This window comes from Myotis davidii, unplaced genomic scaffold (genome assembly GCF_000327345.1).
Source record: "Myotis davidii unplaced genomic scaffold, ASM32734v1 scaffold826, whole genome shotgun sequence".
In the NCBI taxonomy this organism is placed as follows: Eukaryota; Metazoa; Chordata; class Mammalia; order Chiroptera; family Vespertilionidae; genus Myotis; species Myotis davidii.
The window spans coordinates 695,121-706,377 of record NW_006297142.1 but is presented as its reverse complement, the minus strand read 5'-3'; the positions used below and the strand labels follow the sequence as shown (position 1 = coordinate 706,377).

General features: G+C 65.0%; 1 protein-coding gene across 1 annotated transcript in view; it reads left to right on the top strand.

Moving 5' to 3' along the window:
• RAB3IL1 (RAB3A interacting protein (rabin3)-like 1) overlaps positions 1–8,478 on the top strand; it is a 26,824-nt gene extending 18,346 nt beyond the window's left edge. The window contains exons 4-10 of the mRNA XM_015569813.1: positions 9–701; positions 1,561–1,707; positions 2,084–2,212; positions 2,296–2,408; positions 4,040–4,139; positions 6,462–6,528; positions 7,454–8,478. Coding sequence (XP_015425299.1) covers positions 9–701; positions 1,561–1,707; positions 2,084–2,212; positions 2,296–2,408; positions 4,040–4,139; positions 6,462–6,528; positions 7,454–7,536 — 1,332 coding nt within the window. The 3' untranslated portion in view covers positions 7,537–8,478. The remainder of the gene's footprint in view (positions 1–8; positions 702–1,560; positions 1,708–2,083; positions 2,213–2,295; positions 2,409–4,039; positions 4,140–6,461; positions 6,529–7,453) is intronic.
• Positions 8,479–11,257: the final 2,779 nt, after the last annotated feature.

Genomic DNA, 11,257 nt, shown 5'->3' with positions numbered 1-11,257 from the left:
GGCCTGGGGGGGCGCCAGGGGTGGGCACACCGAGGCCCACAGCGGGGGCCGCAATTCCACCACTGAAATTCCCGGTGCCACAGGGACATTCTGGAGCCTTCCAGGGGCGGGAGGATCCACGGTCATTGTCACCCCCTCGCCTCTCCCCCCAAAACACACACACACACACACACACGCACACACACGCACATGCACGCACACACTCTCAGCAAAGCGGGGCCTCCGTCTGGCTGTGTGAGCCTGGGCAAGTAGCTTCCTGTCTCGGGGCCCATCTGTGTGTCTGTGAAATGGGAAGCTGGGCTGTCCTGGTGCGTGGGTGCCCCTCCATGGGAGGCCAGCTCCCTGACGGGCCCCTCACAGAGGCCGCTTACAGTGTGGGCACCTGGTGGGGTTGGGTGCTGCGTGCTGCCATCCTGGCTGGCCTGGCGGGTGGTGGGGGCATCACCCTGGGCTACAGTCGGCAGCCTTCTCGTTCTGGCCAGATCGACATGCTGCAGGCGGAGGTGACAGCCTTGAAGACACTGGTCATCACGTCCACGCCCGCCTCTCCCAACCGTGAGCTGCACCCTCAGCTGCTGAGCCCCACCAAGGCCGGGCCCCGCAAGGGCCACTTGCGCCATAAGAGCACCAGCAGCGCCCTCTGCCCCATCGCGTGCCCTGCTGCAGGCCACATCCTCACCCCGGACAAGGAAGGCAAAGAGGTGAGGGGCGGAGGGCGGGCCATGGGTACTGTCCCACTGTCAGACAGGCAGTGGGGCCCGGTGGGACCAGGCCTGACACCCCCCTCCCGCCCCTCCCTGGCCTGGAGCCCGCCCTGCCCTCTCTGGGCGTCTGTGACCTCTGGCCACGAGGGCTGGGCAGCTCCTTGTAAAATGAGGCCTATGGCCCTCAGCTCCCGGTGTGCCATCTGGGGGCCTAGCACCCCTCCCCATTCCCACGCCTTAGGCGGCGTCCCTGCACCGAGCTGCCTCGGGCCGAATGCCTGCCCTCCGGCGGTGGTGCTGGGCCTCTGTGGAGGCCACCTGGGCCCGTGTGGCCGCAGCCCTGAGGCCGGGACTACCTTGTGACTCCCCTGCACTTGAGGGCCCTCGGGACCCTCTGGCTGTGGTGCCGGGACAAGCGTGGCCTTTGAGGGGCTGTCTCCCTCCTCGGCTGGGGGCATGGAGTACGTGCTTCAGATTGGACGATGGCCTAGGATGCCCTTGGCCGTGGGTCCTCGAGCAAGGGGGGGACACCTGTCGGTGCCTCGGCTTCCTCACGTGCTGTGGGGGGGCTCCTGGGCACAGAGGAATCGAAGAGCGTGGAGTCAGGAGCTCAGCTTGAGGCTGTACCCAGCAAGCGCCCACGAGGGCTCCAGTGGGATCAGGCTTCCTGGGGTCTCCGGTGGCCAGGTGGCCCCAACCCCACCCCGTCCCGTGTCTCAGCGCGTCCGGGGAGGAGTGCAGCCGGGCTTCTTGTCCCCCTTCTGAGTTCTGGCCGTCTGGCCAATCACTAACCTCTGCTCCTTCCTCTGTCTCATGCACCTGCTGTCTGTCTGCCCTGCTGGCCCCGCCTGCCCAGCCCGGGCTGCCCCCCCTCCTGTCCCTGCTCCTCTGTGTGGTCCCCAGTAAGGCGGTTCACCTCACCTACGAGCCGGCCTGGCAGCTCCCGCCTGGGGAGCGGCCCGCAGCCCCCACCTCCGCTACCTCTCTCTCCTGTTCCCGACAGGTAATGGCTCCAGAGGGCCCCCCGCGCCCCCCCCCATCCCTCTGCCTCACTCACTCTGCTTATACCCCGAGCGCCCGTGTTCCCTCCCGTGTGCGCGTGCTTGCGTGTGCAGGGCCTGGGGTGCCTGTGGGGTCGCCCCAGCTCTTCCTCCTGGAGGAGGCGGGGTTCCCCATGAAGCCTGGACCAGGTGTGTCCGCTGCGTGAGGCACCCAGACACAGCGCAGGGAGCTCCTCTCGGGGCGGGGCTCTCCCGGGGGCCCTGGGACACCCCGCATGCCGCGGCCTGCCCTGTCCTCCCTGCTCCCATCTCCTCGGCTCTGCCCGTCCCCCCGCGCCCTGACCGCCCGACCGCCCCACCGCGCTCCCTGCCCTGCAGGTAGACACCACCCTGTTTGCGGAGTTCCGGGCCTGGAGGGAGTCGCCCACCCTGGACAAGAACAGCCCCTTCCTGGGAAGGGTGTACCGCGAGGACGTGGGGCCCTGCCTGGACTTCACGGTGCAGGAGGTGAGCGGGCAGAGGGCAGCCGGCCGGGCCCAGCCCCTCCGCCCGGCCGCCCTCACCGCCCAACCGCGCCCTGGTCTGCGCAGCTTTCGGCACTGGTGCGGGCTGCCGTGGAGGACAACACGCTCACCATCGAGCCCGTGGCTTCGCACACCCCGCCCACGGTGAAGACGGCCGCAGCCGAATACGGCGGCACCAAGTAAGGCCGGCTCCCGCCCCACTCCTGCCCTCCCCTCACCGGCCCTGCGGAGGGCCTGGCCATGGAGGACGCGCTCTGCCTGCCCGAGGGAGCTCTGGGGTGGCTCCCGGGGTGGCAGGGTACAGGGGCACCTGACAGAAGAGGGACAGCGGCTCTGCCTACTGACCACCCTGCCCCTAGTCACGGACCCAGGCTCTCCAGGGAGTCCGGGAGCTGGGGTCCCCCTCTTCCTGGCTGGCCTGACGCACCTGTGCCACCCCCCTCTCCCACAGTTGGTTCCGGGCCCCGATTGACACATAAGTGATGTCAGTTGCCAGCTCTGCCTTCTGCTCATAAGTGGCCCAGTGGCCCTGGCACCTCGTCCTTCCTGCTGCTCAGGCCGCGCTGAGCGGGGCTAGAACAGAACCAAGTGGCCAGCAGAGCAAGGGCGGAGCTTGGGGAGCAGGCCCCCGCGGCAGCCAGGGGTGGGAGCCTCCTTATCGAGGGGGCACCTGAGGCAGGTTTGCAGGGTGAAAGCAGTTTGCCAAGGAGGGGAGGGCCTTCCAGGCGGAGGGAGCTGGATGAGTACAGGCAGGAGACGCTGGGGTATCAACGGAAACACCTCCGAGTGGGTGGGTGGAGCAGTGGATGGGCAGGGAGGTGGGGCTGAGGCTGGAGCCAGGGTGGAAGGTTCTCCAATGAGATCTGGGCTTTAACCTGCTAGGCCAGCCTTTCCCAAGCCACCAAGACATGTCCCTGAAAAGAGGGTTCGCTGGTCCAAGCGGAGAGCCACAGTGACCCTGGAGGCAGCAAAGGCTCTGATAAGCCCTGCAGCCAAGCGGCCTGTTTAACCTTTCTTTGCTCAGGGTTCTCCATGGCTACTTCCTGGGCAGTGGGGAGCAGCAGGGAAAGATGAGGGGCTAGGTGTGGAGCGTTAGAGGCGCCTGACTCCTTGGCACCCGTGGCCACGTGTAGAAGAAGGCGGCACAGGGCTGCCTAGGAGCTGAGGGGAGCCGGCAAAAGGCCCTGCTGGCGTGACCCGACCTGGGGCCTTGGTGACTAAGTGGAGGAGAGAGTGGACTCCTCTTAGTCCGGGGAAGGGGTGATGGTCTGAGGCCCCAGTAAAGTCAGGGAGACATCTTTTTTTTATATATATAATATATTTTATTGATTTTTTACAGAGAGGAAGGGAGAGGGATAGAGAGTCAGAAACATCGATGAGAGAGAAACATCGATCAGCTGCCTCCTGCACACTCCCCACTGGGGATGTGCCCGCAACCCAGGTACATGCCCTTGACCGGAATCGAACCGGGAACCTTGAGTCCGCAGGCCAGCGCTCTATCCACTGAGCCAAACTGGCCAGGGCTGGAGAGGCATCTTAGGGGCTCCTCGGTACACCTGGCATGAGGTTGCCCATGTTCTCCCCCCACGAGGGGTAAGGGGAGGGGTTGGGGGGGTCCGTCCCAGGGAGTTCCTGCCTGCTCCATCCTTGGCTTGGCCCTGGGCTCCTTGGGAGGCTGGGCCTGGGGAGAGGACGCCAGGTCCCCCCGTGTCTGTCTGCTGCCCCTCCCGCTGCGCCTTCTCCCGGCTGCGCATCCCCCATGAGCGGGCGGTGAGCCCAGCGGCCCCATGGCCCCTCTGCTTTCCCCCAGCACGTGTGCCCTGAGCGGGTTGGCCCGTGCCTGTCGCCACCGAATCCGGCTCGGGGACTCGGACAGTCACTACTACATCTCGCCATCGTCCCGGGCCAGGGTGAGTCACCCGTTTAGAGCGTCGCTTGGCTCCCTAGGCCCCCTGGGCTGGGACTCTGGGCCCCGGCCTTGACCCCCAGGGCAGGCTCAGAGAGGTGCGGGGCCTGATCGGCCGCACAGCCAGCCAGGTGTCCTGGTTTGCTCTGGCTGCAGAACAAAGCACCATGCGCACCGTGGCTCCCAGCACCCGTTCACTCTGCTTTCCCCCCGTCACGAGTCTGGGCCCCGCTTAGCGGGGCGCCCGGCCCAGGTCTCCTGGGCGGCAGCCAAGGTGGGCGCCGGCCGCCTCCTTTCTGGAGATCAGGGTCCTCTCCCGAGCGCATGTGGCCGTTGGCGGAACCCGTTGCCTCTGTGGCTGAAGGACTAGGTGCCCGTGCTCTCGCTAGCCAAGACGTAATCCGGGGTGCCACCTGCCACCTGTGTTGTTTAATGTACCCGGATGAAGGCAGTGGCCTGGAGGTCAGACTACAGTCCCGGCACCCACCTTGGCTTCAGCTCCGGCTTTGGGGGGGTCCTGAGGTGTGTTTGTCACAAAGCCCGCCGTCAGCGCGGGGCGGGGGGGCTCTCTAGGACTCCCAACCCTGCCCCCTGTTGCCGTGTGACTGGGCTGATGGGGGGGGCCTCGCCGAGCTGGGGGTAAGTGTGGGGTGGTCCCCACTCTTCCGTCCCCTCATGGACAGCGAAGAGGGTTGTAGGGGACAGAGGGGAAGGAGCTTGGTGCAAAGGCGGCCTCGTGTGGGCGGCCTCGGAGGAAACTCCTCCCCTTGGCCTCCTAGGGGCGCCTGTGGGGACTGGACGGACTAACGGCCGCGTCCCTGGCAGCAGGCTGGCCAGTGCGGGCAGTGTCTGGTGCCGTCAGCTTCCGCGGGGCACCCGAGCATGTCGTCCCAGTGGGGACCCCCCAGGAGTGAGCTGACTCATTTCCCCAAAGGGAGTCTGAGCCTTAGAGAGGAAGGGATGTGCCTGGGCCGCTCAGCCGCCAGGTCTCCCCGCTCTGAGTCCGCAGAAGGACGCGCGGACATCCCCGTGCCCGGCCAAGTCACCTTCAGGACTCCCATCTGGCCTGGGAGATGAGGAGGGGGGACGTTTTAGGTTGTGGTCCCCGGGGATGTGGTCCCATCCGGAGGAGACCAAGGCATGTGGGGTCCACAGGGAGAAGAATTCTGTCCCCCAGGCACAGCCCTGGGGCCAGAGCCCCCTGCTCCCCGCCAGTCCCTGCTCACAAGCCACCGGCCACGGACCACACCTGGCCTTTTCCTGCCCGACCTCCGCCAGTCCCGCCCTGTCCCCCGCATTTTGGTCTCACTGGGCTGGTGCCCTCACTTGGCCACACTCTCTTCATACCTCCCTGCCTGTGCCCGGGCCACCAGCCCCCCTGCACCCACTTTGTCCCTGCCGAGGGTTCCTGTGTGTTTGAGGGCCCAGCAAGAGCTGGGACTTTCTCCATGCCCCATCTGAGGCCCCCACACACTGGACCCCCCTTCCCCAGAGGGCTGGACGTCCAGTGGGGGCTGCTCCCTGCCGTCCTGCCTCAGGGCGGGCGTCCCTAAAGGCAGAGCCTCAGAGGAACAGAGGAACGTGCCAGGCTCGGGCACTAGAGAGGACGGGGTGCAGGCGAGGGGAGGTGGTGGAGTGAAGCGGGGTGTGGCCGTGGCTGGGGTCTGGCTGCCGCTGAGTGGGTCCCACCCTGAGGCAAGGGGACTGGCCTTTTATACCCCCCATGCCAGGTAGCCATTGGCAGAGGGGCACCTACGGGCCGTTAGCAGCCAGCGCTCTCAGCATCGGGGAGAAGGGGCCCCAGCCTGGGGAGGGACCTGCAGTATCTCTCTACCGTATCAGAGTCCTCGTGGCAGGGCCCGGGTCTGAGCGCAGCGGGCAGAGCAGGCCTCAGCCTGGCCGGGGCTTCGGGCATGGGGACCCAGGGCCGCCAGGTGAGCGGCTTCGATCCCCTTGTCTTCCCTGGCGTTACCAGGAGCACCTGGCTAAGGCCCGGCTGGCCCGGGGGGTGGGCGACTCTGCCACCATTGGTCTGTGACCTCCACGGTTGTCGGCTGGCTTCGTTTTGGGAGCCTCCCTTTCCTCCGTAACAAGGGCATGAGAAGCAGGCTGGCTCCCTGGCGGCGGGCCCTTGATTAAATGCGAGTTGCTGCTATTGTTTTTAGTCGAAGTCGTAATAGCACTGCTATTGCTCAACAGCCCAGCCCCGTCCGATTCAGGCTCTGATGGGACAGGACATGGGGCGTCCCGCTCTGGTCTCTGACCTGCCCTGCCTTCTGAGGGACCCCAAGTCTGAGGACTGACCGCTCCTCCCTTCTTCCCACAGATCACTGCTGTGTGCAACTTCTTCACCTACATCCGCTACATCCAGCAAGGCCTGGTGCGGCAGGACGGTGAGCGCCCCCTGGTGGCCGACGGGGGATGGCGTCCTGGGGGAGGGGGAGGGGGCCGCTCCCAGGCTTCTGCCAGGACTCGGTGAGGGGGAGATTGTGGGTGAGGAAAGGGCCAGCTAGCCTGGCGCTGATGTGAGCTGCAGAAGGAGCTCTGAACCCCGCTTTACCAGGAACGCTGGCCTGATGCCACCCCCACCTGGTCTGACTGCTTTCTCCCTGGCCCAGGGCCTGCAGGGACAGCTCCCTGACACTGGCCTGGCGTTGGAGGACCTGCATGAGGGGCCTCCCCAGGGACCCCTCTCCTCCAGTCGTGGCCTTCTCATGGCCCCTGAACCTGGGCCTTCCCCCTCCCCCGTGCCCTTGCCCAGCGGGTCCTCTGGCACCCCTGCCCCCTCCCCCCATCCTGCATAGCCTAGCTTCCCACTCCTCCAAACTTGGTTCCCCAAGAGTCTCCCAAACCAGTATGGAGTGTGCGCCTCTCCCCTAGCCTGCGGGGGCCAAGTCCCCCGGGAAGGCCGCAGCCAGGCCAGGGTTGAGTCCAGAGGGGCCACCTCCTTCCAGCTGCGTGGACTGGCACGGTGGCTCTGCGCCTTGCTCAAGGTCCGGGCGAGGCCTTGGGAGGTGAGGAGGGAAGGCATTGCGAGTGTGTGGCCATGTGCACCTGCTCGTCTGTGTCCGGCTGTGGGAGCGGCCGCCACCTGCTCCCCGGGCAGCACAGCCCCTTCCCGTGTGTGCACTCAGCAGTTTGCAAACCTCAGACCCCACCCTCGGAGGGGGCAGCCACTCGCCGAGGCCATCTGTCCTGGGGGACGGGAAGCCCAGAGCGCCTGCCCGCTGCCCTGCCCAAACCCAGGGGAGGGCCAGGCCGTCGGCCCAAGGTGACCCTGAGCTGTCACCAAGCTCTGCACCCTCTCTCTGCCTGCAGCAGAGTCCATGTTCTGGGAGGTCACGAGGCTGCGGAAGGAGATGTCGCTGGCCAAGCTGGGCTTCTTCCCCCAGGAGGCCTAGCCTGGCCCAGGACCGACGGGCGGACAGGAAGATGGTGCGGGACCAGCCCTGAGCCAGAAGCTGCACAGACGGACAGATGGCTGGGCGAGGAGGCGTGCTGAGCCGGTCCCACGCGCCATCCCAGGAAGACAGGACCTCGCGGGATGACCCTTCTCCCTTCCCAGCGGCACAGCCTCCACGAGGCTGGAAGGCACCACAGACCGAGGACCCGGACCCGCACTCGGGGGCTCAGCTTTCGCGAGGGGACCCTGGGGCGGCCGGCCCGCTCCGCCCCAGGTCCGGGAGCTGCTGCCTGCAGGTGCCTGCGGCTGCTGGGCAGCCTGGTCTGGTATTGCCCACCCAGCTCCCAAGCCCTGCACACCAGCACCCCCTTGTGGCCATCCCTCGCCCCATCCCAGTGGGCCTGCCATCCTAAGTGCCCACAGGGCAGTGGTGCTAGGAGGGGCTGCCAGGGGCTTCCATGCCAGCTGGCACCTGCTTGAGAACTGCCTCCAAGTCCCTCCCTCCGATGGACAAGGCCCCTCCCATTTGACCTGCCCCGGCCCCTCTGCGCCCTGTGCTCCGGGAGGCACTGCCCCCACCGCCGCTGGAAGGACCGGGCACTTTCCCCCAGAGCAAAGCACAGCCAAGGCCTCAAGGCGCCGAGCCTGCCTTCAGCTGAGGGTGGCCCTTCAGACAGCACGGACCGAGGTCACCACGCCCTGCCCACGGGACGGGGGTGGGACAGGCAGGCCCCAGGACCCCGCACCCTTCACAGCCCATTCAGGACCTGGCTACTCCCTGGACACATCCCTCACCACGTCCAGTTTCCACCTCTGAATGGAATGCAGCGCATCTCTATTTAATAAAGGAAGCCTTTGTTGGTAGAGGCAGGGCAGCCAGGCGCCTCCGCTCCTGTGCCCCGGGGCTCGGGCCAAGGCTCGGGCATCTACAGGCACGAAACCAAATCCTTTCCTCGCCCACCGGCCCTCGTGCGCCGGATTAAGCCCAGATCCTGCAGGGTGGCTGTGCGGAGGCGCCTCGGGTGGGGCTGTGGGCTGTTGGGGGAGGAGCCCAGGTCCTCTCCCCTGGGGAGCGGCTGCTGTGGGGAGAATGGCTGGCTCTGCGGTGCCTCCTGAGGGCCTTGGGCGGGTCCCCTCCTGCCTCAGTCTCAAGGAAGCCTGGAGCCCAGAGTCCAGCTGCCTGGCGCTCACGGGACAGCGGCAGGGTTGACCGGTGATGTCTGCAGGCAGCACAGGCAGGGACCGTGGTAGCAATCAGGGAGGAGTAAGGGCTGGGGCCTGGTACTGCCCGTCCTTGCCCCCAGCGCCTGTTCCCCGACTCAGTCACACCCAGGGCGACTCAGTCACACCCAGGGCGAGGGAAACACCGGGTGACATTCCAGAGGCCTGGCCCAGGCCCCACCCTCCAGACCTGCTCTGCCTGCCCCTCCGATAGCGGGCACTTCTCTTGTCAGGCCCAAACAGTAGCTGAGAGGGATGGGAACACACTCTGGCCCCATGATCTCCCAACAATAGCTCGTTTCTGAGCCATGTCCTGTCCCAAACCTGGTTTCCAGCCCTTTCAATGGACAAATTCATGTGACCCTCACAGCAGCCCTAAGCGGTACTGTTACCCCATTTTGCAGATGAATCAACTGAGGCACTGAGAGGTCACACAGAAGAAATGGTGTCCCCACAACAGGAATGAACGAGTCCAGCTCCAGAGCATTAACCAGCATCCTGGACTCCTTTTACTAAACATCTCCATGTAAAAAGCTGCTGGTTCGAACCCAGGACAGGGCACATGCCTGCGTTGTAGACTGATCCCCGGTAGAGGGTGTGCAGGGGGCAGCCCCTTGATGTCTCACTCTCACATGAATGCTTCTCTCCCTCTCCCTTCCTCTCTAAAAAAATAAAATACAAATCTTTAACGCTCTGCCATGTTCCTGGTGAGGAGCCAGGCCCTTCCCTGGTTTTCAGGGACGGAGAAGCTGAGGTGCAGGCCATGGCCGAGGCAGATTTGAGTCTATGTTTGTTTCCCACACTTTAACCCCGTGACACCTGCCCTCCCCTTGTCCTTCTGGCTTGGGGTGTGGCGGGGGCTCTCTGAAGGAGCTCAGGGAGGGGACAGTTAGCTGACGTCACCCACACAGGTGTTACTCCTCTTAAGTGAATTTTCTAGATAACCCACTTGGCCCTGGCACATGTGGTCACCTCGAAAGCTAGCACCGACCAGGGCCATTGAGCCCGAGCCCAGCCGCCCGTGGCCTGCCCATCACATTGCCGCATGTCACAGTCTGGCACGCCTGTCCTGATCTGATCCTGCCAGGGCTCTGTATCTGGGCCCCGCGCTCCTCTCTGGGCCTCAGTTTTCCCATCTGTGAGTTGGGAAGATTGGCTGACGTTACCTTTACCATCCCCTCTCTCTTTTCTCATTTATTTTATTGTGGTAAAAACACAAAGTTTACCGTCTTAACCATTTAAAAAGATATATAGTATTTTTATTGATTCCTGAGAGGAAGGGAGAGGGGGAGAGAGAGAGAAGCATCAATGATGAGAGGCTCATTGATCGGCTGCCTCCCGCACACCCCCTACTGGGGATCGAGCCCGCAGCCCAGGCCTGTGCCCTGATGGGAAATGGAACGGTGACCTCCGGTTTCATAGGTGGACACTCAACCACTGAGCCACGCCGGCCAGGCACCGACTGAACCATTTTGAAGCGCACGGGCCGTTGTGCTAAGTATGTCCACACTGCTGTGAAGCAGGTGTCCAGCGCCTTTCCATCTTGCCAATCGGCAACTCTACCCATTAGACAGCCCCTCGGCCGCCGCAGGCCCCCTCCGTTCCCAGGACGCTGTCCATGGCATCGTGCAGTGTCCGTCCTTCCGCGACTGGCTTATTCCACTTCAGGGTCCATATGTGTTGCGGCCCGGGGAGGGTGTCTTCCTCCTCGGGGCTGGGTAACATTCCTCCGTGCGTGTGGACCACATGCGCCTCGTCCCCCTGTGAGGGGCACGTAGGTGGTTGCCGCCACCACTCAGCTATCGCCGCCGTGGCGGGGTGTGCGCTCTCTCTGGACCCTGCTTTCCGTTCCTTTGGACGTTCACCGAGAGGTGGGTCGGACGGTAGGTGCGTTTTAGTTTTGTCAGGAGCCTCCACGCTGCCTTCCACGGTGGTGCTCCGGCTGACAACCCTCCGCGGGGCGCAAGGCTCCCGCCCGGCCTCGCCCACACGTCCTCCTCGCTGTCTTTGGATAATGGCCTCGCTAATGGCTGTGGGGATGCTCCTTGCGGTTTTGACGGGCATTTCTCTGATGCTTAATGCTGTTGAGCATCTTCTCATGTGCTCCTCGGCCAGCTGTGTGCAGCCTTTTTCGCTCGGGGCGTCCGTTCTAAGGAGCTTTGCGCCATGGCCAGGCGTGGGGAGCGTCTGTGATGGGGAGGGCCACGGGGGTCTTGAATAACCGCGGCCCTGCCTCCCAGCGCGCCCCCTCGCAGGAGAGAGAGTGCAGGGGCTCAGCAGCCGGCGGGGGGTGAGCTTGCACTGCAAGGCCAATGCTAACGCTCAGGGGGAGGCTGCTGTGTGTCTGCTCTGGCGCCTCGGGGCTTGGCCACTGCTCTCTGGGAGGCCGGGAGCTGCCCATGCGGCTGGCCCAGCCCCGCTGGCGGCACCAGCAGCGTTTGGCTCCTGGACAGCGGCTGGCAGCTCCGCGGGGCGGAGACTTCACTTCGGGGCATCCA